This window comes from Hetaerina americana, unplaced genomic scaffold, assembly GCF_022747635.1.
Source record: "Hetaerina americana unplaced genomic scaffold, ioHetAmer1.1.p SCAF_6, whole genome shotgun sequence".
NCBI classification, from domain to species: Eukaryota; Metazoa; Arthropoda; class Insecta; order Odonata; family Calopterygidae; genus Hetaerina; species Hetaerina americana.
Window position 1 is genome coordinate 54,860,373 of NW_027287205.1, and position 24,191 is coordinate 54,884,563.

At 34.7% G+C, this 24,191-nt stretch overlaps 1 protein-coding gene across 1 annotated transcript in view; it reads left to right on the plus strand.

Annotated features, from left to right (window-relative positions):
• The window catches only part of LOC139695439 (heterogeneous nuclear ribonucleoprotein U-like protein 1), a 57,343-nt gene that overhangs the window by 22,755 nt on the left and 10,397 nt on the right, over window positions 1-24,191 (plus strand). The window contains exons 11-16 of the mRNA XM_071594225.1: window positions 8,513-8,681; window positions 9,834-10,109; window positions 12,059-12,116; window positions 14,648-14,852; window positions 15,860-15,956; window positions 17,893-18,239. Coding sequence (XP_071450326.1) covers window positions 8,513-8,681; window positions 9,834-10,109; window positions 12,059-12,116; window positions 14,648-14,852; window positions 15,860-15,956; window positions 17,893-18,239 — 1,152 coding nt within the window. The remainder of the gene's footprint in view (window positions 1-8,512; window positions 8,682-9,833; window positions 10,110-12,058; window positions 12,117-14,647; window positions 14,853-15,859; window positions 15,957-17,892; window positions 18,240-24,191) is intronic.

Genomic DNA, 24,191 nt, shown 5'->3' on the forward strand with positions numbered 1-24,191 from the left:
TTCCACGTCGATGGAACCATCTTTGCCTTTTTCGGAACAGATTCAATCTTTGCAGTCCACTGTTTTGACTGTTAGAAATGTTCCACACATGATCAAGTTTCATCGACAGTTATGACTTGATGAAGAAATCTATCTCGCTTTGCTTAATACATTCCTCCCGGTGTGCAATTTCCTATGTATGACCTGATGGCGGCAGGGTGCCGCATCATATTCCTTATCTGGTGGCGTTTAAATAATGGAAAAATATTAATTTTTCACTTTTTTGTTCTATGCTATTCCATTTAATTTTTTTACATACAGATAAAAGATTTTATGTATCACATAGTAAGGGACTGCTAACGAAGCTCGGAAGCCAACATTTTCCTGTCTGGCTGCGTGACCCACCCATGGGCACGTCGATTAATGTCATTTTGTCCCAGTCAACACATAAGGGTGGTTAAGTGGCACCAAAACATGAATTTCCAACTCAGACTCTAAAAATGAGAGATTTTGTGGTTCTTAGCTTTCTGATGAATACTTTGTATCCACAAGCCTGCATCGTCCATTGCTATTTCTGGCATCCTTCATATAAGAAAGAATAGCTATTGATCCTTGTGGTCTTGTTCTTGGTGACTTTTGAGTCAAAACCACAAATCACAGCTGTGAGACTTATTATATTCTAGTGTAACTGTATAACTACTAAATTTCAAAGTCTGATATAAATTATTTCTGTTCAGCGCAATCCTCTCCTTAAATTCTAATTTTATTAGTTAAATCAATTCATCCTTTGTATGCAGTTTTGTTTCGCATCAATCACATCAGCATTAGGGTATAAATAATTGTAGATGAAGGTTAATTGACCATACAGGTGATATAGTAATTTTAGTGAAAATGGCAAAAGTGAATGAATTTTGAAGGTAGAAAGTTTTTCATTGATTTTCTTCGTTAGAGAACACTTTGGCTGAGTTATAAAATAATGTTGAGCCATTGGTTACTTTCAAATAGCTCATGTGGTGTTGTATGCCTCATGCTCATGTAGTGTCATGACATCTCTTGAATTAGTGGGGAATTTTTTACTGTAAATTTACTCTGTTAGCCCTAAACAGTGTAACACCATTGTTTTATTCTTGATGTCGATGGTGAAGAGGCGGTTGAATCTGACATGTATGAGTAAACGTTTTGGAGGATTCAGAAGATGATCTTAACCAGCGAAATTGTTCGGGTAGATTGAGGGCACGTGCAAAACTTCTTTATTGTTCTGATTGTGAATTGAGTAAGTTGGGTTTAGAGACATCAGATTCATCTAGTGATAAAATGAAAGAAGTGTCTAACCCTGTGAGGTCTAGTAGCCAAGCATACTTCCCTGCTAGGAAACTGACATGATATGGAGCTGTTAGTGTCTGAAAATGACTGCTTGATTCATATGTTGGAATATATAGTGAAATAAACTAACAAATATGCTGAAAAAATTATAAATCTGAACCCTGTAAAGTAAGCAGATACTTCCGAAAGCATTAGTAAATTTCGGTACTGCTTACCCTTGAAGAAGAGAATAAATTTATAGGTATTTTACTAATCATGGGTGTTAGTCCTCTTCCCCAAATTCATCTGTATTGGTCAGATGGCCCAATTTACATGAGCATACTAATAAAAAATATCATTCCTTGGGATAATTTGCATAAGATTAGATCTATTTTTTATAAAATAAATGAGAATTTACAAAGACCTGGGAAAGAATTGGTGATTGAAAGTATGGTTCTGTGGCGTGGGCGTCTGATATTTCACCAATATATCCTGGTTAAACGACATAAATATGGAGTCAAACTTAAACCTTTGCCTACCCGAAGACTAAATTTGAAATGTCATTTTATACTCGGGTAATAGAGGACTTTATCAGAAAAGGTATGTGCACACGACATTGTATTGTATTAAAGCTAATGAACGGACTCGTTTATGAAGGTTGCATATTATGTGCCAACAGTTTCTACACAAGTGTTCCTTTAGTGAGAGAGTTATTAGAGGAAAATGTACCTGTGTGATACAGTGTGCGCCAACAGGGAATATTTACCCGAGGCCACAAAAATCAAATTAAATAGGAAAGACATTAGACCTTTAAAATGCAATGGAATAAAATTGATGAAATGGACAGACAAGTGGGAAAATTTAACTATAACCCTGGAGTTGCTATCCTTTATTGTTGCTGATAAGGAGCAGTCCTTGAGTTCTAGTTCTGACATGTTTCTTGAATTTTATATTCATGATCTAAACAACCAATATATTTTAGAATGTGAATAATTTGCGAGACCTCAGCTCTGCATTTATTGAGCAAGTTCAACCTAGATTTGAATCATCTTTCTTTCAATATGAACTTAGCCTGTGCTATCTCTCTAAACTAAATTCTACTGTAATCTAGTGCCAATTGGTGAACTTTTTTGATGTTATTGGTGGCGCACTCTCATTTTGGCCATGCCGAATACTCATCAGCTAAGTTGGTACGGCCACATCTAAATTCAGCTGCCCAAATTTACAGTTGTAAATGATGCTGCAGATGTCCTCACTTAGCATCCAACTCGATTTGCATAGACATGTTGCCTTTTGTAAAAATATTTTATGAAAGCTCATTACTCAATTTTTTCTATTTTTACAAAAACCCTTACAGCGACTAACTGAAATAATTGACTGAGTGTCCAAAATGGCCACAATTTTGGCGAGTACCTTCCTATACATCCACGAACATATTCCCAGACTTAAGTGGAAGAGTGCTGCCAATTTCTTGAAAGGTCGGAAAGTTTTCAGATCACCCTCAAATCTGCTTAAATGTGAAGTGAATTTTTTTCTCTCAAATTGTCGATTGTGTCTTATCTTTCTAAAATAGGCCTTATTGTATTTTGCTAAACTCAGTAGATGTGTTAAATATCAACATTTTAAGAGTTTAGTGTGATAAATGTGTTAGTACAAAGAGTGAGGAAATAATGTTTGGTAAATGTCTCTTCTGATCTTAAATGAGGGGAAAGTATGAACTTTGTCTTGGGTGAATAAGCATATGATCCTTAAGAAAGAACAGTTTTCTCTGGACTAGTAGTTAGCCATGTCTAAATAAAACACTCTCTCTCTTCTGGTGGTTCATATCTTAGATTTAGACTTAGTTTTCTGCAATTGAGTAAATATACAAAAAGTGTAGGAGATTAAATTAATGAGAAATGACATTGCATACGAAGGTGTGTGTCCTAGAAGCTTGATCATGGGAAATTCTGTAATCCTGTCAAATTGATACTTAAATGAGTTTACCGTAAGGACAAGAGTCATGGGGCATCAATCAGAGCAAGTGGTGATTTAAAAAAAAGTGGCATACATTCAGAAAAAATATTAATATTTCTTAAATGAAAGAGAATCCCTTTGGGTAGTTTGGCAGTCTGAGAAAAAGAGAAATTCATATTCTTCAAATTTTATCTTTATTTTTATTCCATGAAATCTGAGATTTTTTTCCCTGTGCCCATATATGCTGGATTGCAAAGTTAAATATGATAAAATTTTTGAAGCAATCAATTTATCAATATTTTTATGCATTTACGCCAGGAACTTAAATGAAGTTTCACTGTGTAATGTGTTTTTAAGAAGGAAGGAGCAGATATTGAGAATGTGACCGAGTAAACTGAGCAAAAGTGGACTTACCACAGCCTCTTAATTGTAAACTAAAAAGTTTAAAGGGTTTGGTGAATATAATTGTTAAATTTCCTGACGACGGTATTGATGTTTAAGTTATAAGATGATGGAGTTTGTATCCAAGTATTTTTTTCTTACTTTCATATTGCATGTTAACAGTTGCTAACAAATTACTTATAATTCAGATATTTCATTATTTCTTTACTTTGAAGTTTGTTTATATTCACACTGTAGAAATATAGTTAATTGTCTGGAAATCAGGCTAAAACTCTCATCTGAAACACTTTCTTGTAGTGATTTATTCTTGAATGTTATAATTTTGTCTTGATAGGGCAAAAAAGTAATCGACTTAAATGTGAGCTTTCATAATATGCCAAAAAATGCTCTAACATTCTAAAGTCATGTAAATAAGTGAGTAATACTGACATTTTTCAAGTGCCCCTGTCAAACATTGTACTGTCTTGTTCAAAGTTTACTGGAGAAATTCAGCGGGTGTACTGTACTCTAGCATTTAATGAAGGTGAGAAGAGTTTTAGCCCAAATCTTTCAAAGGTTATGTAATTTGAAGAAATTGTAATGGTTCAATTGGGTTTCCTGCCATTAGCTATTTTTTCAGAGATTGGATTAGAATTTCACCATTTTTGGCAATTATTTCCCTATGTGCTCTTGTTTTAATGATAATTGTAACACACAAAGAAATGATTAATGATAATGACCATTAATAATAGTTAGGCCAAGGAGATAAATAGAAGAAAGATATGTAGTATCAATTAAATCAGGCCATTGGCAGGGTCTTTTGTCATAATCTCCATGAAGACATAATTTTGGTTCTTTGTCTTTTACAGGTAGTTAGTACATTATGTATTTCGGAGTGAAATTCTGTGCTTCTTATCTTTTCTTTTGAATTTGTAATAGATAAAAGGAAAGCACCAATTGGTTTGTAGATTTTTATTGGATCAGATGTGTAAATACCTTATGATGAGAACTCCCAAAAGTTTTACTAAAGCATAGCTGCTATTAATTTATTGTGTGTATCAGAATTATTTCCTGCTGTTAACAGCGGGTAGAACACATTCTAATGTATACCTTAAGCATAATACGTCTTTATATTTAAAGTGAAGGCTAGAGTGGTGCTGTGAATGTTCAAAGTAATTCATCTTAATGAATAATTGTACTGTAATGATTGAAAAAATGCATTAATTTCCTAAAAAGGTAGTACTAAAACATGGCCCTGTTTTATCTTTAAGATCATGGGGACATCACCGTATGTGTTTTATGGAAAGACTCTAGCAATATAAGCTTGATACATAGCCAAGATGACTGAAAGTAATGACATCCTGTAACAGTGAATCACGTCAGAAAATTGTGTAAAAAATTCAAAATGTCATTCATCTGCAGTTGTTCTCAATGAGTATGCAAATGCTGTCTTTGGCCCATCTTTTTTAAAGATAAGACCATGTTATGCATAGATGTGTAAAAGCCTAATATAGATGCACCTTTGTCCTTCATCACAGTTTACATTCATCCCTCAGGCAGTAATCGTCTACAGAAGTACCTAATTGAGATTATCTTTTGAATCATCATTGATAACAATTATCTTTTCAATTTTATTGGTATCAATTATTTTTTACTGTTTTCGCTACCCTTATTTGTGAAATGCCCTAGATTTGTTACAATGCCGCTCAAAAAATGTTTTAAAGGGTTTTCCTGTGAGCGTACAGACTTCATTGTAGACCTAAAATACTATAAGATATAAAATGAAATGCAATAGTTATTTGCTGATGTACCCACAAATATGATGTGTTTGTACAAAAAATATAAACCAGTGTATTTCTGCCAGAATGAGATGGCACTTCAATTTGTTGGTTGCCCTTGGAAAGTAGAAAAGTAATTTCTTTAAAGAAATTAACTCATGGAGGTCACAGCACTAAATAAAAATTTTAGTGTCTGTCATCATAAAAATACGTGAGCATTATCTGTTTCCTCTTGTTATGATCTTTATGAAATCTGTAAGGAGAAATATTGGAAAGGAGAAATAAGTTCTTCGGAGAAAAGTAAGACATTTTTTATATTTACTGGGAGTGAGGACATAAAGGCTTCTGATTCACTCAAGTTGCTGAGGGTCAAAGGCAACCCTCTTAGGCTTAGTTCTTTTATAACCTCCACCCTTTTTTGTGAAGTTGCCTGACGATGAAATTTTTACTCAAGACTGAAATGTGCTTAGTAACTCAGGACTTAAATATGTTTCTATAAAAAAACAGGGTATCATTCATTGATCAGCATTGCTTGCATCAAGTATTTTTGCATTTATATTTTGCTAGCTGTAGAATAGTCATGAATATATCCTGTGTTCTCTTGGCAAGGATTTTAGCATCTTAACTGCATATTTAAAAATACTGCAAAAAATATAGTAATACAATCTATGATGAACGACATTGATGCATTATAAATCATTTTTGACTGTAATGTTAATGGGTGTATTTTATTGATGAGTTTTATTTTGGAGGAGGAGCCATTTTCTTTTAATTGAGTTTTTCAAGTATAAGAGAAAATTCACATGCTGGTAAATATATGAAAATGAAATGCAGTTTAAAAGTTCAGACACAAGCACAATGAAAAATATCTTTACTTAATGCTTGTATCACTACGTATCATATGTTACTTATCTGATTTTGGCTGAAAGAAGTTATTAGGCACATGGTTCCATAGGTTATATTGTGACTACTGTTGCAGTATTTAAATTGTTTTAAACAAACTTTATTTGGTGCTGCCTTTAGAAAGTTGTTCCAAGGAAAAAGAAGTGGATTTCATTTGGATTAATTTTGCTGAGATGCAGTCCATTGGCCTTTGACTTGTAATGTTTTTTCAGGTAGAGTATTGAGCTTGAGGGAGCTGGAAGTGACATGATCATCTGCTTCGCTCGAGATATATAATCCATATAATTATTTCTTTTCTGGAAATGTATTTCTTCTATTTAAGATCTTGGCTTAAACTCATTACATGTTTATGTACATTTACTAGTGTTCCAATGCTATCATGTATAGTGTGGAATGAAACAATTTTGATGTAGGCCTAACTGACTAGTGTGTCAGAAGTGTGGCAGAGAAACTTTTTTTCAGGTTGGACATTTCGCTTATTTACATGGATGTAGTTTTGAAAGTATAACATAATATGCTACTATGGTTGGCCACTTTTCTGCCTGAAATTAGGAGTAGATGTCTTGTATTTATTTTCAGGAAAAAATATAGTTCCCCAAGATGGTAACTATGGTACCCATGACGAATGCAATGGAAATGTGACTGAAAAATGTTGCAATGAATACTGGGATGATTGTAGTCCTGATTGGACTGTAAATGTATGAAGTTTTTATTGCTATTTAACTGTTTAGTTTTATTATCATTATGGTTTTAAAGTCAAGAGAGGAGCATTATGAGATGATATGCAGCAAAACATTTGAAAACTTGCCGATTTATTGGTCTCTGTTAAGTGAAGTGCAGTCATTTATGTGAATAACAGATCTCTTTTATACCCTGTTACTTTTGATAAATTTAGAGTTTGTAACTATGCCTTGTTCCAGTTAGTCATGTAGGCCTTGGGAAAGTTAAAATGGAAGTTGACAGACATAATTGCCAACGGCATCATTCAGATTTTCTTCAGTGATGGATATTTTGCAATGCACATTAGAACGGTTTCAATTAAAAACACTGATAATACTTCAGTCAGGAAGGCCAGTAGTGGTAAGGTCAAGACTACCTCACCTATATAGGATTGGTCATGGTTATTCTCTAAAACACTTCAGTTAGTAAACAGTGGGCTGATCATTCCGTGGTTACTTGGACATTCCTCTGAGACTATTGAAATATTAATTCCAAGGGCAGGTAAGGTAAATAGCAAAGAGATCCTTATCTGCCATGCACAATTGGCTTGTAGGACCTTACTTTGGTAAGTAATCCCGTACATCCTCCCACTTCCCTTCCCCATTGGAAATTTTCCATCACATCCCACTGGGTTTGTCAACCAATTTTCAGATGGACCATATGACACACTGAACAGGTATGAATTTTTATTTCTTATTCTTGGGTATGCTGCTCCCTGTGTGCAAGCTGTCACTAAGGTATGTGTACTAGATAGGAAATAGTACTAATGAAAAATTAATGCTAAATTCCCTCCTTAAGATTAAGCCCGATACCTTGACTCTCACTAGAAGTGAGAAATGCGAGAGGTTAGAATTTAGTCTTTAAAAATAAACATGTAAGTTAATTTTTAAACAGTTGCTTAAGTTGCACATCTCCTAAGGAAATGGAAAATGATGTGCTATCAGTGGCTGATTGTGTTATAGGACTATCCCTTGTGTGCTTGGGAATTACTTTTCTGCTTCTAATGAAAATACAGAAGTAGAATATTAGAGAATTTTTATTTTTCAGGAAGATAGTAACATTGCCATCATTCTTGATGAACTTAAAGAGGGTAAAACCTCTTCAAGAAATGTAGACTGTACATCATCATGACTAATAGTTTTAATTAGAATATAATTTGATGCTCATTAAAGGTGAGTTTAGTTATAATGTAGTAATATAAGGGGAGAACTGCGGGGAAAATGTACTAAAAAAGAATTTCTTAGTCTATCTATTACAGAGACCCACTCTAGATGAGATGGGTCCTAGTTTTAGATGTCTCTCTCCCCCGGATTCGGGCCGGGATGGAGTGGAGAAAAAAAGAGGAGGACAAGAGGGCTTGGGTTCATGACAGGCTCATGTGACTTACTGTACTAACAGCTGATTGGGGTTGGTATAAGAAATATTAAAAAAAGAAAAACCAAAACAACAGCCTGTCTTCATCTTTACCTGCCCCTGTGGCGGAATCAATACAGACCAATGTGTACCCGTCGGCACAAAGGCGGAAAATGAAGGGTTTCGAGGGCTTCATACGGCGCGCGGTTGTAATAGTACCCACCGATGAGGAGTTCAAGAAACGCCAAGCCAAGCAGGAGAAGGTGGAAGGCAAGGACGTCCCAGAGAAAGCCGTTTTTGAAATGAAAGGTGCGTTACTCTGCCCTGGTGTGGAGGGATACCTGCATGCTCAATATATACCATCCTTGCCTCTTTATATCAACCAATTTTTCCTCTGCCCATGCTTGATGATGTGGTGCAAATGCTCTCCACTTGAGTCATTTCTCTCCCTTTATCATTATCTGTTTTGACATGGATGAGATTCCGATGCATTTATAATGGAGCATTTTCTTATATAATTTTTGAACTTGTATCTAAGGAAGCTTGAAGCTTACTCTTCATGAATCTTACTGACTACATGAGTGTTAATAAGTGTTGATAAAGCTTGTCAGGAAATGTCAATTAAAGTTTATGGAATACAAAAGTATATTAGTTCTATGAATTGATTGGTAAAGCTCATATTTTTGTGCTCAAAATGTCATCGGTAAACCACAGTATAAGTGGGCTTTTTGTGTTATTTATATTTTTCATTTTTTATGTGCTTCATGTTTTGTTTAACCTGTATGGACAGCACCTTTTGAGGTTTGTTATATCCCTTATACCCTCATTCCAACCCTCGTTCTCTCAACAAACTTAAATAGCGTGTTATTTAGACTTCAGCTAAAATCTGCTTATGTAAATAATTGATGATCCTTCTTCATCAATTAGTATTTGGCCCAGCCTTATTCATCAAAATATGTGACATTTAATGCATCTCACTGATATCCCTCTGTCAAATGTAAAAATACTTAAGATATTTCAATTTTTCATTGACCCTCTTAATGGAGCTGTTGAGCCCATTATTCATTGAGCCCTTGGTTTGGTGCAGCCCAGTTTTGATTTCCCTCGTTTCTTATATATTTTGGCCATTATTTCAGGCAAAAATCTGTAATTTGTGAAATTTTTAGGGAATGCTTTGCCATTGCTTTTCAAATTACTGCTTCAGTTCAACAATCTGCATCTAATCAAATTTTTGTTGCCTACTTTGGAATTACCATATACTTACATGCACAATTATTTCAAGAATAAAACTATAGGAATCTATTAGTGTGGGAGTCTTCATCCATCCAAAGCACATACTGGGCTCTCCTATTGACAAACAAGTTCATCTTCCATTAATGGGCTCACTGCCCATAAATGTTTGCTTGTTTCAATGTTCCCATTTCTTTCTTTTACTTTGATTGATGCCGTGGTAATCTGCAGCCAACTTCAAGGTCCCAGAAGTTGGAGAAAGCTTTGATGAGGTCCTTTACGTAGAGCTTGGTGAGCAGGAGGCCAGGCAACTGGTGACTCAGTACAATCAGGAGGCAAGGGAGGCTGGTTATGCCCCCCAAGGCCCTCCTCAGAAGCGTTTCCGCGGTGGTGGTGGTGGTGCCGGTGGAATGAGAGGTGGTGGTCGCGACCATCGTGGTGGGAGAGACTCAATGAGAGGTGGACCTCATCAACCTTTGGGCACCCCAGGAAGCCGTGGTGGACGAGGTACTAATTTCTCTGTTACTTGGATTACTTCCTCTAAGTCTCTAGATGTGATTGTTAATATTTCCTTGTGCAGTATCTATAAATATTGATGTTTATTCTAATTTTGAAAAATTATGATAAATTTCCTGATGTACATTGAACTTCCCAATTTGTAAGTTTCACATACATTGATAATTAGTTATAAATATATTTTTCTAATTTAATCTTAAATTTTCCGGAAATGTTGTTTCATGAAATCACTGATTTTGGATTGTCATTATTAATAACTGATAATCTTATAACTCTTCGTTGTTGATAAATGCATAGAATTTACCTTTAACTTTTGTTAATTATAATATATTCTTAATGGTAATTTATGGTAAAAATTTATTTGCCACATCTTCATCAGAAAATGTAAAATTCTGAATATCTTGGAAGTAAGCATTTCCCATTTTTGTTCATCTGGAATTCAAATTGGTTACTGAGTTTTTCCTATGGAAATGGCCAGAATCATCGTCATGTCCCATACAATTTGCAATATAATTATCATACTCTCAAGTACAGGGTTTGTACAAAAGGTATCGGAACTTGGTCCAAAAATCAAAATTTATTGCAGTTATCATTACAATTACTTAATATTCCTCAAAATACATTCCCCCTGCATGGATACACTTAGTCCGGCGCATCTGCCACTCATCAAAAGCCCGCTAGAAGTCGATTTCTGGAGTACTGTTGAGCCTTTGTCGTCGCCGCTTGAACAGCCTCGATGGAGTCGAACCAATATCCTTTGAGCTCCTTTTGAGCTTAGAGGTAATTACGTTGTTGAGAAAATTTTCATCTTTCTGGATGCAGTCCAAAATTGGTTGCGAAATTTCCACCCACGACAGTTTTCGTTCCTTGCTCAAGACATTCGGCACCAGCTTCGCGCACACTCCTTATCGCCAGATCTTCTGTTACAATAGTGTGCCTCCACCTCGTCTCAACTCATTCTCGGAGGCAACTGAACTGAAGTTTGCCTGAGTGGTGGGGGACCCCTCTACTGAGCTGACCGGTCGGACCTCCATCCACCCCTCCGTTGAGGTTACAGCAAACCAGTCCCATTACCTTTTGTACGGACCCAGTATGTATGTATAGTAACGATATTGTCATTTTTGCAGTCTGGAATAGAATTATTGCCAACACATGGGTTTTGTATTTTTATATCCACTTGGAAAATGGTAAATAGCTAAAGCAAATGAAAATGAAAATCTTGGGCTTGAAACTCAGAATTTTTATCCCTGAAAGTAATTCATATTATATATGTGCATTAAGATCTCCTTTGTGGGGATAAGTTTCCCAGTGTTATTATTAGTTTAATTATATTTTGTAATTTCTACGTTCATGGTCAAATAGGGGTAAAAGTAGGGAGAGTTTGAGCTGGGTAAATTTTTTTAAATTCTAACAACTATAAAAATACATAGTCATTTTCAGATGACTCCACCTAAAAGTTGAGGGAGAAAGGTGTGAATTCTAATTGAACAATCATTGTATTGCCAAATTCTCTCAAGGAAAATGTTAATGGATAGGAAGATCCTCTTAATTATGGTGATTTTTGACTTTAAGTATACTTTTGAAGTAAAACCATGAATATCATGATTGAAATCATAGATCAATTGGTCATCATAATTTAATTTGTATCTTTCGGATGCTCTGTGATTTTTTTATAGCACCAATTATGATATCATTTCAGGATTTTATCACACAAAGCAGGTGATGAAGAGGATAAAAATGACAATATGTTATAAATTATTTCTTTTGTTAAGTTTACAATTGAATTGGAGTTTTGGAGGTTTAGTTATGGTTATGTTAATGTTATGTTTACATTTTTTTAAATTTTGTTTTCAACCAAAACATTCATTGTAACTTTAATTTTTAGAAAATGTTGCAGTTACCAGTAACATTAATAATATTGTTCCTTGTTCTCTTTGTAGGGGACTATAGAGCCAGAGGGGGCAGTTGGACACCAAGAGGAAGCAACTGGAGAGACAAGTAAGTGTTTATATTGACATAGTTATATTCTTAAGAGAATCATTATTTTTCATAAATCACAATTAATAATTAAATTTTATTTACTAGGTGCTAAAGCAATAATTTTATTGCTTCCTATGCAGGCCAATTGAAACATCTAGATGATAATTTTCAATAACTTCATATCGTAGCAAGGAAGTATGTATTTGGAAGAAATGAAATTTAAGTCTCATCAGATGAAGGCTAACTTAATTCTATGCTAATTATGAGAAACAATAAATTCTTACGAAAATTTGATTTTTCACCTATAAAATGGATGTCTCCTGTTACCAAGAAGGCTCTTAAAAGTACTATTCCAAGACTTTCATTATGAAATGTCCCTATCAAAGATAGGATTTGCATGAGATACATTGTAGTGTGCAAAATCCGTTCGTGTGTTTCTATTTTTTAGATGAAAGTATAGATTTTGTGTGAGAATTGGAGCATTTAGTTTTTGAATTTGTGACTAAACCTGCAGACGAATATAAATTATTAAGTATCAAGTGGCATATTGCTTTTGCATTTGATAGAAGTTGATAAAATTAAGGTAGGAGTTGGAGAGGACGGAAGAGATTTCACCCCAAAAGGCCCTCCTTAAGTATCATCAGGGTAGGTAAAATGGGCATGATTGATTTTCCGTGATTAGAAATTTATTTGTACCAAAATACGAGGGTCATCCGGAAAGTAGTACCCGTTCGTGCCGCATGAAGTGCTGACGACGCGAGTAGCCGCTGGACGAGGTCAGATAGCTTCAGTGGCTTGTCTGCCTTCTCTGAGCCAAGTTGCGTGACGCTAGCATTGCCTGTGTTGTTTCTGTGATTGTTTACAATGTTTAAAAAAATTGAGAACGCCGCCAGTTGTGAAGTGAGGGCAGTGATTAAATTCCTCAATGCAAGAAACGTTCGCCCATGTGATATTCATCGCCAATTAAAGGAGGTGTATGGAGACAATGTAATGGACGAGTCGTCTGTTCGGCGGTGGTGTCGCAACTTCAACATGGGGAGGGGGAACACACACGACGATGAGCGTTCGGGGAGACCGTCTGTCATTACAGACCAACTGGTGAGCTCAGTTGACGAATTCGTGAGGAACGATCGGCGCGTCACAATTGATGACATCTGTGAGCATTTTCCCAATGTTTCTTGAACAATTGTTCATGAAATTGTTAAACACCATCTGCATTATGCAAAAATTTGTGCAAGATGGGTCCCTCGCGTATCTCAATGAGCTGGCGGCGAAGGACTATGCAGCAGGAATACAGAAACTTGTCACACGTTATGACAAATGCCTTAATTTGCTTGGAGATTATGTTGAGAAGTAGTTTAAAGTATCCTCTTTCAAATAAAATTTTTTATGTTTGTTAATATTTACTTTTGTGTCTTTATTTCACGAACGGGTACTACTTTCCGGATGACCCTCGTACGTGCGAATTCAAACGCCCAGTCAAAGTCGTGCTTTTGGTCAGGAACTACTATTACCTTCAAATTATTTCATATTTAAAAATAAGCAGGGTCAAAATGATGAGATTTTACTGAATATATTTCCCTCTCCATAGACCATCCTTAAGGTGGTGGAGAAAATTTATATTCTCTTCCGATGACCCTTAAGCTGTGGCAGTGAGAGCAATGATAATTGGTCCTGGTATGGTTACCCATGCTAGATAGATTGTGGAATAGGTGCCAGGAGAATCGTGATCCAGACAGTAATCTCTTCATTAGCCCTAGAATATAATGCTATTTTTTCACCCTATGCTGGAAACGTGGGGTGACAGTTTTCAAAAATTCGTATCTCACACCCATAATAATTATGACAGGCCTATGGGGGCTCATTTTTATATTTTTTTAATGTAGAAATAGTTTCACATTGATTGATGTGAATTATGGTAAGCTCCTGAGTCGCAAACGTAAGCAGTTTTCGTTTGGCGACAGATTTCGACCCACCCTGGGTGTTTTCTCTCCCTCGTGACCGTGCTAGGGTTGAGGTGGCTGCAATCATGTATGACCATAGTGTGATGGCCATTTAAGTGATAGAATCATGATAAAAAGAGTTGTTTGGACTGCCTCAATTATTTCACCAATTAAAATTATAGATACAAGTGCAAGTAACAGACTTGGCTATCTCAAACTCAATTTTCAATTTAATTAATAAAATGAAAGAAATGATTATTATTGAATTCTTGTAATATTTACTACTGCTAAGAGCTATGTTTACAAATCTATACTTTCTATTTTCAACATTTTTTGCAGCAACCATATTCAAAATACTTCATAGGTCAATAATTAAGTTTCCTTTGTCTTGCATCCCTAAAGTTATCAACATGAGGTGAAATGGAAGAATGTCATTTACTTAAATAGTATATTTTGATGGAAATACATCGAACAAACCGTTTGCTTGCAACCCTGATAATATTTATTTTTTTATTTAAGTTCATTTTTCATGATCCCTTCAAAGGAATCCTGTCGAAGTGACATATACATGTATTGCTCTGAATTATTGACAATTTCTTTTTTCAGCCGTACTCCATACCAAGCAGGTGGTCCTGGGGGTGGTGGTGGCTCATATCGGGGCAGGGGTGGTAATGCAGGAGGTGGTGGCTGGAGAGGGGGTTGGGGTGGAGGTGGTGGGGGTGCTGGTGGCAACTACCGTGGTGGGAGTGGTTATGATCGAAATAGAAGTGGTGGGGGTGCTGGAGGAAGGGGTCAGCCTTCTGGAGGAAAGGTGCGTACTTTTAAATTACTGAATTCACACCTTAACGTTTACTGAATGTAATTAGATGACTGCTCATAACATACTCAGTACTAAAGTAAAGATTATATTTGTATCATAATATGGGGGAGTTGTTAAATTTGATTTAATGTAATAACTCCAGGGATATTTATTTAATTTTGATAGTTGATCAAATTCATTTCCTCAGTTTGTACCAAAAATAGATAAAAAAATTAATTAATTGAAATTTTCAACATTTGTGGATTCCATCAGTATTAATTCAGATGTGGAAATAAAGGCTGACCTAGTGCTGTAAAAATTTTAAGTTGCGCATATGTAGTTGTTTTTCAATCCAATTTTCTCATTTTTAACTTTTAAACAAGTCCAAAAAATATTGTATTTATTAAAACAACTAATGTTATTAAATAAAATGCCAAATTGCATAAAGATTTAGTTGTCCTGATGATTTAGATATCTTCCGCATATATTTATGACCACGAATGCTTTTTTTAAACCTGCATATTTTAAGGTAATTAATAATACCTGAAGTGTTCATTTTCATATTTAACCCAAATACAGGGTATTTAACCCCAGTAACCCCTGTATATTAGAGTATATAAAATTCAGTTTGGAAAGAGCAGTGACAGTTCCAAATTACAATTTTTTAATTCTTCAAAACAAGTGCTGTGATGGTAACTGATATTGCCCATTTTTGTTTATGTATGTATCCTATATATTTAAGTATGCCAAAAGAGTTAATATCTGTATGCCCCTGAAAAACCAGAAAAAAATCCCTAAGTGCTATTTACAGTTCTAATGTAAGTAAATAAAATACTCAAATATTTAACTGCCTTTGAATTTAAATTAACAGGAGCTCACATACCTTGAAAAATACCTTAAGATTATTCAACTTCATGTTTAATACATAAAAGCCTGTCTCATTCACCCAATTGATTTATTTCAATGCAAAATTCTGCTGTAGTTCTTTTTAAATTATTAATTGAGTATGATCATTTCAGGGAGGTTGGGGTGGTAACTGGAGTGGAGGTGGAAACAACACTGGAGGAAACTATGGAGGATCTGGTTATGGCTGGGGAGGTCAGCAGGGCTGGAAAGGTAAGTCTTCACATAGTAGTAATCTGCAAATTAAATCTCTCTGTGGAGAATTTTGTTTCCTATTATGCATGCAATATAAAAACTATTTTTCTGTGCCCTATTTCTTCCAGGTAACTTAAAGAGTAAATAGCATGAAAACATTTTCAGCCAGAGTTGTCATTAGATTAGAAGTCATTGAGCAAGGAAATTCATCTTACTTTCCTAATCCTTACCTGAACTAAGTAAGATTACCATTGTTTGTGGTTATATATTTTAACAACATAATTGATAGAGTTCATAAATAATTCCTATTCTTATTTAGGAAGAATCATTCCCCAATTGTTAGTCTGACCAAATTTCATTTTGAAAATTATATGAGGGCATATTACTGTATCATATCTATGATAGCATCCAGTTGCAGTTTAAAGCTATAGGCCATTATTTTGCCAAAGTCTAAGCCATTTGTACCTAACAATTGTTATTACTCAACTTGGGCCCTTTGTACTCTTTGGCCAATGGTTATTGATACACATGTTTGGTAAATCTTGTATTTTGTTTCTGTTACCTCAGACTTGCACATCTCTTAAGAGTGTTCGAAGTGTTCAGTGATAAACTTATATCTGAGCATGAACTTAAGTGAACCTTGGCCTTAAAGCATCAATTTCTGAAGGATCGTTTTGATGTACCAATTGGCCAACTGGCCATCATAATTTTAGCATAATCAATTAATATAAATTAATTGAATAGGAGATATCGGAAATGGCTAACTTAGGTTTTTATTTTTCATCATTTCCGTATTGCTTTAATGTACAAAACTAATTTTGAGATTTAAAAAATATCGAAAGCTTAGATATTTTTTCCCTCTTTCATTTCTATTACCAGTTAGTGCTAGGCAGCACTGCAGTTACAGTATTTATTGCTAAACATTTTAAATTACCATATTGGTAAAATGAGTTTTGATAAGTCTTTATAAGTGAAGCATGTAGAAGCCGTACCTAGTGCTTCATCCCTTGATTTTACTTCTGTCCACTCACCTTTTCCATCCTTCTCCTCACCCACATTTCAAAAGCCTGCAATCTAGACTATCTTATCTAATCTTTCATCTTGTCTATATGATCATGTTGACGATTTTGGTCCGAAATACTTCCGAGGTAAACTGTTCTATCTGCCGTAGTTTATGAACGTCTCTATCAATATTTTATTTTGCTATAACCTTATTTTTCTCAAAATCACCTAACCTAAGTTTGGTTTACATACTAATTCTGTATCTGTCGCCCTGAATTTTCAATTACTGAGCAATACTTGCAACCCCTTGGCTGACTAGAAATTAGAGCTTGGTCATCAGCAAACCTAACGGATTTTATGAATTCCCCTCTGATTTTCATTCCTATCTCCAGTTTTCCCCATGCCTCTTTAACCATTTCCTCCACGCATACATTGAAAAAGGCACGGGTAACAATGAACACGTATGCCTTACTCCTTCCTACCACTGGTAATTTTAACTCACCACCCACCACTCGTATCTGAACAGTCTGAGACATGTACGGAATGCAGAAAAGTCTCTTAAATCAGGAATATTCTTTGGCATTTTACTTTCCAAAATTAACATTGCATAATTCGAATTTGTGTGACATTGCTTTCAGATATAATCTAAAGCTGGTTTTAATCTTGCATTACCAACGTACTTACACAGTTCTTCACTACTGTTCCAATCATAAACAGTAAATGTGAGGCTTTTGCTTGTTTTCTAAAACTCTTACGGGCACAGGCACTTGATCCATTGATCAAGTAGGCTATGTGGTATCTCATAATCACTTTTCCAACAAGCACTTGCTGTCACTGGATAAAAAAAATATATGAATGCTTCTTTGATGTTGTTGAAAATTGGCAATTTATTTTATAATTAAGCATGTTGTTTATTTAGCTCTTGTTCCTGACTTGTTTAATATTCTTACAGGCTATAGTACTCCTTCAGAATCAGGATATGGAAGCCAGTCGGGTTACTCACAGGATAGCTATGGGTCAGGTGGACATTATGGAAGCAGTGATTCAGTGTATAGTGCTGATGGACAAGGGGGCTTCTCTCAAGGAAGTTATGATAGTTCAGCCAACCAACAAGGGGCATATGGATCACAGGGTGGTCAGTCTGGTGGCTATGCTTCTGCTGGTGGTTATGCTTCTTCAACTCCTGCTGGAGCAGCAGGATCATACAGTGGTGCTGAGAGTGGTTATGGTGGTGCAGGCACCGATTGGAACCAACAATATTATCAGGGCTATGGAAATGGGTCACAGTCTTGGAACCAAGTGAGTTATCCTATTATCATTATTAAAAAATCAGATGACTAAAAACTGGTGAGAATATAATCATGTTGCTTTAAGTTACATATATTTTGTGACTCCATTGAATTGATATTATTAAATAGAATTGATCAGCCCTTGATCATGCACCCAACATCCGCTTAAGCTATACACCGTGTTTTATTGTTGGAATAATAGTCTAGTCAAATATTGTTTTACTTGAAATAATATTGTTAAATGAAGTAATAGTAATTAAAAGTTCAGAACATTCGAAATAATCAGTAAAAATATGCTAGATGTGTATAATAAATATGAATTGCATGTTAATATTAGAGCAAGAACCTGTTTGAGTTTCAATTAATGGTGTTCAGTCATTGGATAGTCAGGTGCTTTTTGAATGTGAAATTGTTTACAGGAGGTGAAGTAAGTTCAAAAATGTTAATATAGTAACCATCAATCAGCAAATGAAATTAATTTATATCTTTCATTTTGCATTTCGATAATGCATTCCAGTAGTGTTGAATTCATGACAGTCAAAGTGTGAGGTAGATAAGAATCGTCCAGTGTATTCTAGTTATATAACATTTGGTAGTGGATGGACAAAATAGTTTATTGGTGGTGCAGTGTGTGGAAAAGGTCTTTTATACTTCAATTCTAAGCCTCTATTTATTGCCTAATGTGATTTTGGATAATGCATGGTCATCAAGCTGTTGCTTTTAATTCTTACCGTATGAAAAGCATTTATTTATTGTATAAACCTGATCAATTTTTATTTCAACTTATTTTTAATGGTATCAAAATATTTATACCTAGTGAAGCCTCTTGCATGTATTCCTGGGGAATGTGTAGATCCATGAATGTTTGGTTTCAAAGAAATCATGCAAGTGATGGCGCAACTGCATGGTAGGGGGTTTAAGAAATGAATCAAAAGCATTTAGGTAAATGATAAGCAGAAGTTATCAAAATCAGTGAAAGCAAGTTATGCGGATAGGTCCATTGAAGTATAATAAAATGAGTTAACAGTTGGCAATAATTATTTATTGACATGGAACAGGACCTAAGTTCTTATAATAGTGCTTTATTTGCATTACTGCTGTAGGATTCAAAATGATAAAATGGGCAATGGGCTATTACTGTGAAGCATTCATAATCTGTTAATATTTTATTAAATCCATAGCATATTAAAATATTGGTATCATATTGTTCGAATAGCTTCCAAAGAAACTGTGGAAAGGCCCCTAAATTTCAAAGTTTAAGAGGGCGCCTCGATTGCTTAACTGACTACAGCACTCAACCGGACATTGAGGGATCTGGGTTCGAATCCCAGTCCATGCGAATGATTTTTACACTCTGAAATTGCTGAATTGTTTGAATAGATTTTAACAAACTATCCTAAGTGGCTGGAAATCAATGGGAAATGAACATTTATCTACTTTCAGTGATCATAAATGAACTATTTATTTATATGAAAAATTTTCAATGTATAAACTATGAATTTGCTGTCAGTGAGGAACTATGACTAAATATATTCATTCCTTCTAGCATTACCAAAGTATGTACAAAATCTTCATTACTGCATTCAGTTTATAAACTTTTGTGTTCTAATTTCACCAACCCATGTACATATATATTATGCAAAAATATTTTGGGATTACTGTTCTCATGTTCTCCATAAAATGATGCTGTAACTATTGACTTGTCAGGTTTGGTATGATGAGAAAGGGTCCAAAAAATTCTAAAATGATATTCAGTGGAACCTCATAATATGAGCGTAATCTGTTGTGCATTATTATTCTTGAAGCAAAACGCTTGTTAAGTTGAACAAACTTTTGCATATAAATTAATGTAAAATACGATAATGCATTCCATGCCGAAAAAAAAATATTATGCAAAAGTTTTACTCAAAGAAAATTATATGATGTTTAGGGTCATGAATGACATTCTCCTTTTCTTCTATCGTTGAATGAAGCAACTGGGAATGCGAACTCGCTTTGTAAAAGCAAAGAAAATCAAAATAAATTGTTAATTATTTATGATAAATACTAAATTCCTCTTTATGAGAAAGCTCTCTAGAGACATTTGTTTTCGCTGGTTTTTCAATATTTGGATTACCCGTAGATTACAGGCACACTGGATTATACACTTTGTAATTTCATTTTTCAAACCAAATAGGACTGGTATTTACCGCTTGTACAATTAATAAGGCTTGTTAAAATGTGTGCTGTAAAGATCAACTTAGTGAAATATCATCATGAAAAATGAATTAAAAACTTTAAGGCTTAGCAAAGATTTTAAAATGGCAATCCAGTTTCATCATATGATGACACCAGTTTGCTGTATTAAATTTTTTTGTCAAGTTTGCAGTTTTATATTCATACTTCAATTGTGCTTACATTACATACTAAGGATAATGGAATTATGAAATGGTCTCGAATTGTAACAAGTTTACAAATGTGATGCATGCTAAGATTTCAAGCCGCTGTTTACTCATTTTTACAGTAATTTATCTTCCCCCTTAATGAAATCTGGTGAAAATCAATGATCTCTTATAAGCTTCGTTTATTTAAGTTCATCAAGCTGATTAGATTGAAGCTGTCATGAAGTAGATATAAAGCTACCTTGCCTCAATTTACTTTGAAAATGATCATACTTAACACATTTCCAGCCTCTCTAATGACTAATTGTAGTTGTGAAATGTGTGTTATGAAAGGTATTTTGTTGCTCTAATTTTATGATTTATTATGTTAAAAATAATATGAAAAATATATTTCCTATATGAATAAGTGCCAGCTAGGGATACTGTCATAAGGCCCTGTGTTGTTGTTCTTTTACTCAGTTTTTGTTTTTTGTTTATTTGGTTATTTTATTGTTGAGAAGAAGATAAAACCTTAACAATATCCTTTAAGAATATTTTGTCCTCTAGTTAGACTTTTATTATGACAACATTCTTGAACGTCATTGGACTTGGCATATGCATTCATAATTGATTTAAAAAATTATATTTCTATCATTTACTTGCTCTTCATTTACAATGTATGATCTAATTGTGACTGTTGTCAAACTGCCACTCTGGTCACATTAGAACCAGAATAAATGAGCCAAGTCATTGAAGACAAAGAGGAGAGAAAATTTCTGGTTGTATATGGTGAACATTCAATTTACTTTCCATCTAATCAAACTGTATTGAAAGTTCAATTTTTATTGTAGGAATGCAAATTTCTTAACTTGTGAATCAATATTTCGTCTTCAACTTTTAAATTGCTGTATAGAAATTATCATCATAAAATTTTAAAGAGGTGGCAATCTAGATGTCTATATACAAGTATGTTCGTATGGCTGCCTCTTCAACCTCGGGTTGAAAGATAGTTATGTTCCTCATTTTTGTCACTGTTTTCATTGTGGTCACACCGTTGTCGTATCTCACGTTCTTCAAATCTGCCACATTGACCACTGCCTTAGGTGCAAATTTTTTTAATGACACTAACTGAAAAAAAATTTTTAATGTTGAAGCTCGAAGCTTTCACAAAATGAATGTTTTATATGTTGCCTGCATTTAAAACAGAGTAAAGAGCTTAATCGATGAAAAGGAATTTGATGGTGAACGAGTGGGCACAGTGGCTATTTAATTATTTTCCAAAATATTTATTATAAACATTCTTGAATATAAATTTTTGAAAAATTGTTTTAGCAAATTATATAGAAATAATTTTGTTAGGGTTTAGATTTTTATGTCTATAAAATAATATAGTAGATTTCCATTTGCGTTAGAATTTGTTTATCTTAGGAAAATGCTCAAAAATATCTTAATTTTGTTTACCCTTTAAATTCTGGTAAATGATTATGCTTCAGCAATAATGAATTGATTTTAATTTAGATTGTAGAGAACAGAATCATCATGGAACAAATAATTTTCAGGTGATATAAAATGAAATAGTCAAACCCCATACAATTTCCTATTTTAAGAATACATGCGGAATTACTAAATTTACACAATATCATTTTCAGTTTTTGCTCTATTTGCATCAATATATGTTGGATTAAAAAAATTCACATTTGAAAGAAGTTACTCATGTACATTAGTCTTTATGAAAAAAAACTCTTTTGTCTAAATTTTGTATGTATGTGCTAGTAGCGTGAGTGCCACTGGTGATGGAAATTTCAACTGCTTAAACTTGTTATCACAGTCTACAACAGGAAAAGATTTATGCTATGAAATGAATACATTTTCCACTATGAGTTAGCTACGTAATGCATTCTAAGAACACCCGAGGGAAACTATATTAATGAGGGTAAGGTGAAAATTTCTCAGCCTAACACAGAGATTGTATTCTGATCAGTGAGCAGTATGAATTGTAAGAACACCCGAGGGAAACTACTTACGAGGATAAGGCAAAAATTTCTCAGCCTTACACAGAGATGGTTCCAATCAGTGAAAATTTATAATTCCTATCTGGATGCATGTGTCATTAGTTCATAAGACAAGTATCAACTTGTTCTTTGAAGTAGTTTGTTTACACATATTGTTAGACATCTTTGGTGTTTTTCGTTATAATGAGAAAACTTAATATTGTGCGGTCTTAAAATTTTGTATTTTTGATGGTATCCCTAAGGATATTCATCCAAAGTTGACTAAAGTGTACAGAGACTCTGCTTCTTCAGTGTAAACTGTTAAAAAGTGGGCAGCCAAATTTAAACATAGTCGCACTTCCCTCGAAGATGACCCATATGAAGGATGGTTAAAAACCACAACCAAACTGGAAACCATGGTAAAAGTGCACAATTTCATGTTGAACAATAGGCAAGTGAAGTGAGTGAGATAGCTAAGGCCGTGGGGATATCAGAAGAAAGGGTGCGAAACATCTTGCACAAAGAATTAGGGATGGGAAAGCTCTGTGAAAGGTGGGTGCTGCATTTGTGGAATGCTGATCAAAAATAAATGCTCAAATGATTTTTGTAGCAATGTTAGATTCAAGAGGGAACCGGCTGATATTGTGCAGTCATTTGTCACCATGGATGAGACATGAATCCACCACTACATACCAGAAATGAAACAGCAGTCAAAGCGGTGGGTGGAAGCTGGTGGTTCAGCACCAAAGCAAATTCAATCGCATCTGCCGGAAAGATGATGGCCAGTTTGTTTTGGGACGTGAAAAGGATCCTTTTAATTGATTATCTTGAAAAGGCTGAGCAATCACAGGCAAATATTACTCCAACCTTCTTGACCAGCTGGATGCCAAAATTTGCAAGAAGAGGCTTGGCTTGAAGGGGAAAAAAATCATCTGCTCACAAAGGTGCATTGGTGATGGGAAAACTATGGGATTTGGGGCACAATTTGCTCGGCCATCTCCCCTATTCTCCTGATTTGGCACCCTCAGACTTCCATCTGTTCCCCAAACATGAAGAAATTTGTGACTGGGAAGCTCTTCATGTCCAATGAAGAAGTTGAGGGCCTTAGGTGGATATTTTCATAGCCTTCCATACTCTCACATATGGGAAGGAATACTGATGTTGGGGAAGCGCTGGACTAAGTGTGTTGAAGTCAAGGGAGATACTGTGAAAAATTTTTAAACTGAAAATCGCAGTCTTTCATTGTCGGTCCGAGAACTTTTCACCATACCTTCATATTGCACATAAGTTGGCAATAGGAAGAATAAATGTGACTGACCTAAACATGATGGAGCACAAAAAATGTAATAACTGGTGTCTGACAACTGAAATCATTTCTGCTACCTCAATGCAGCATTCATAGTGATCAGCTTCTGCATATTAAAAAGTATTACAACTTGCTTTATTGCATAAAAGTATACTGAATCCAAAATAATTTTATTTTCTTCAAGTTTCAGACGAGTCAGGGTTAGTTTTTTATGTGCTACCATTAAAAAATACTTTGCTTCAGAGGGGAAGAATGCCGTAGAGGTGTGATTAGCAAACACAGAGTTACTGTTTCATTAATTGCAA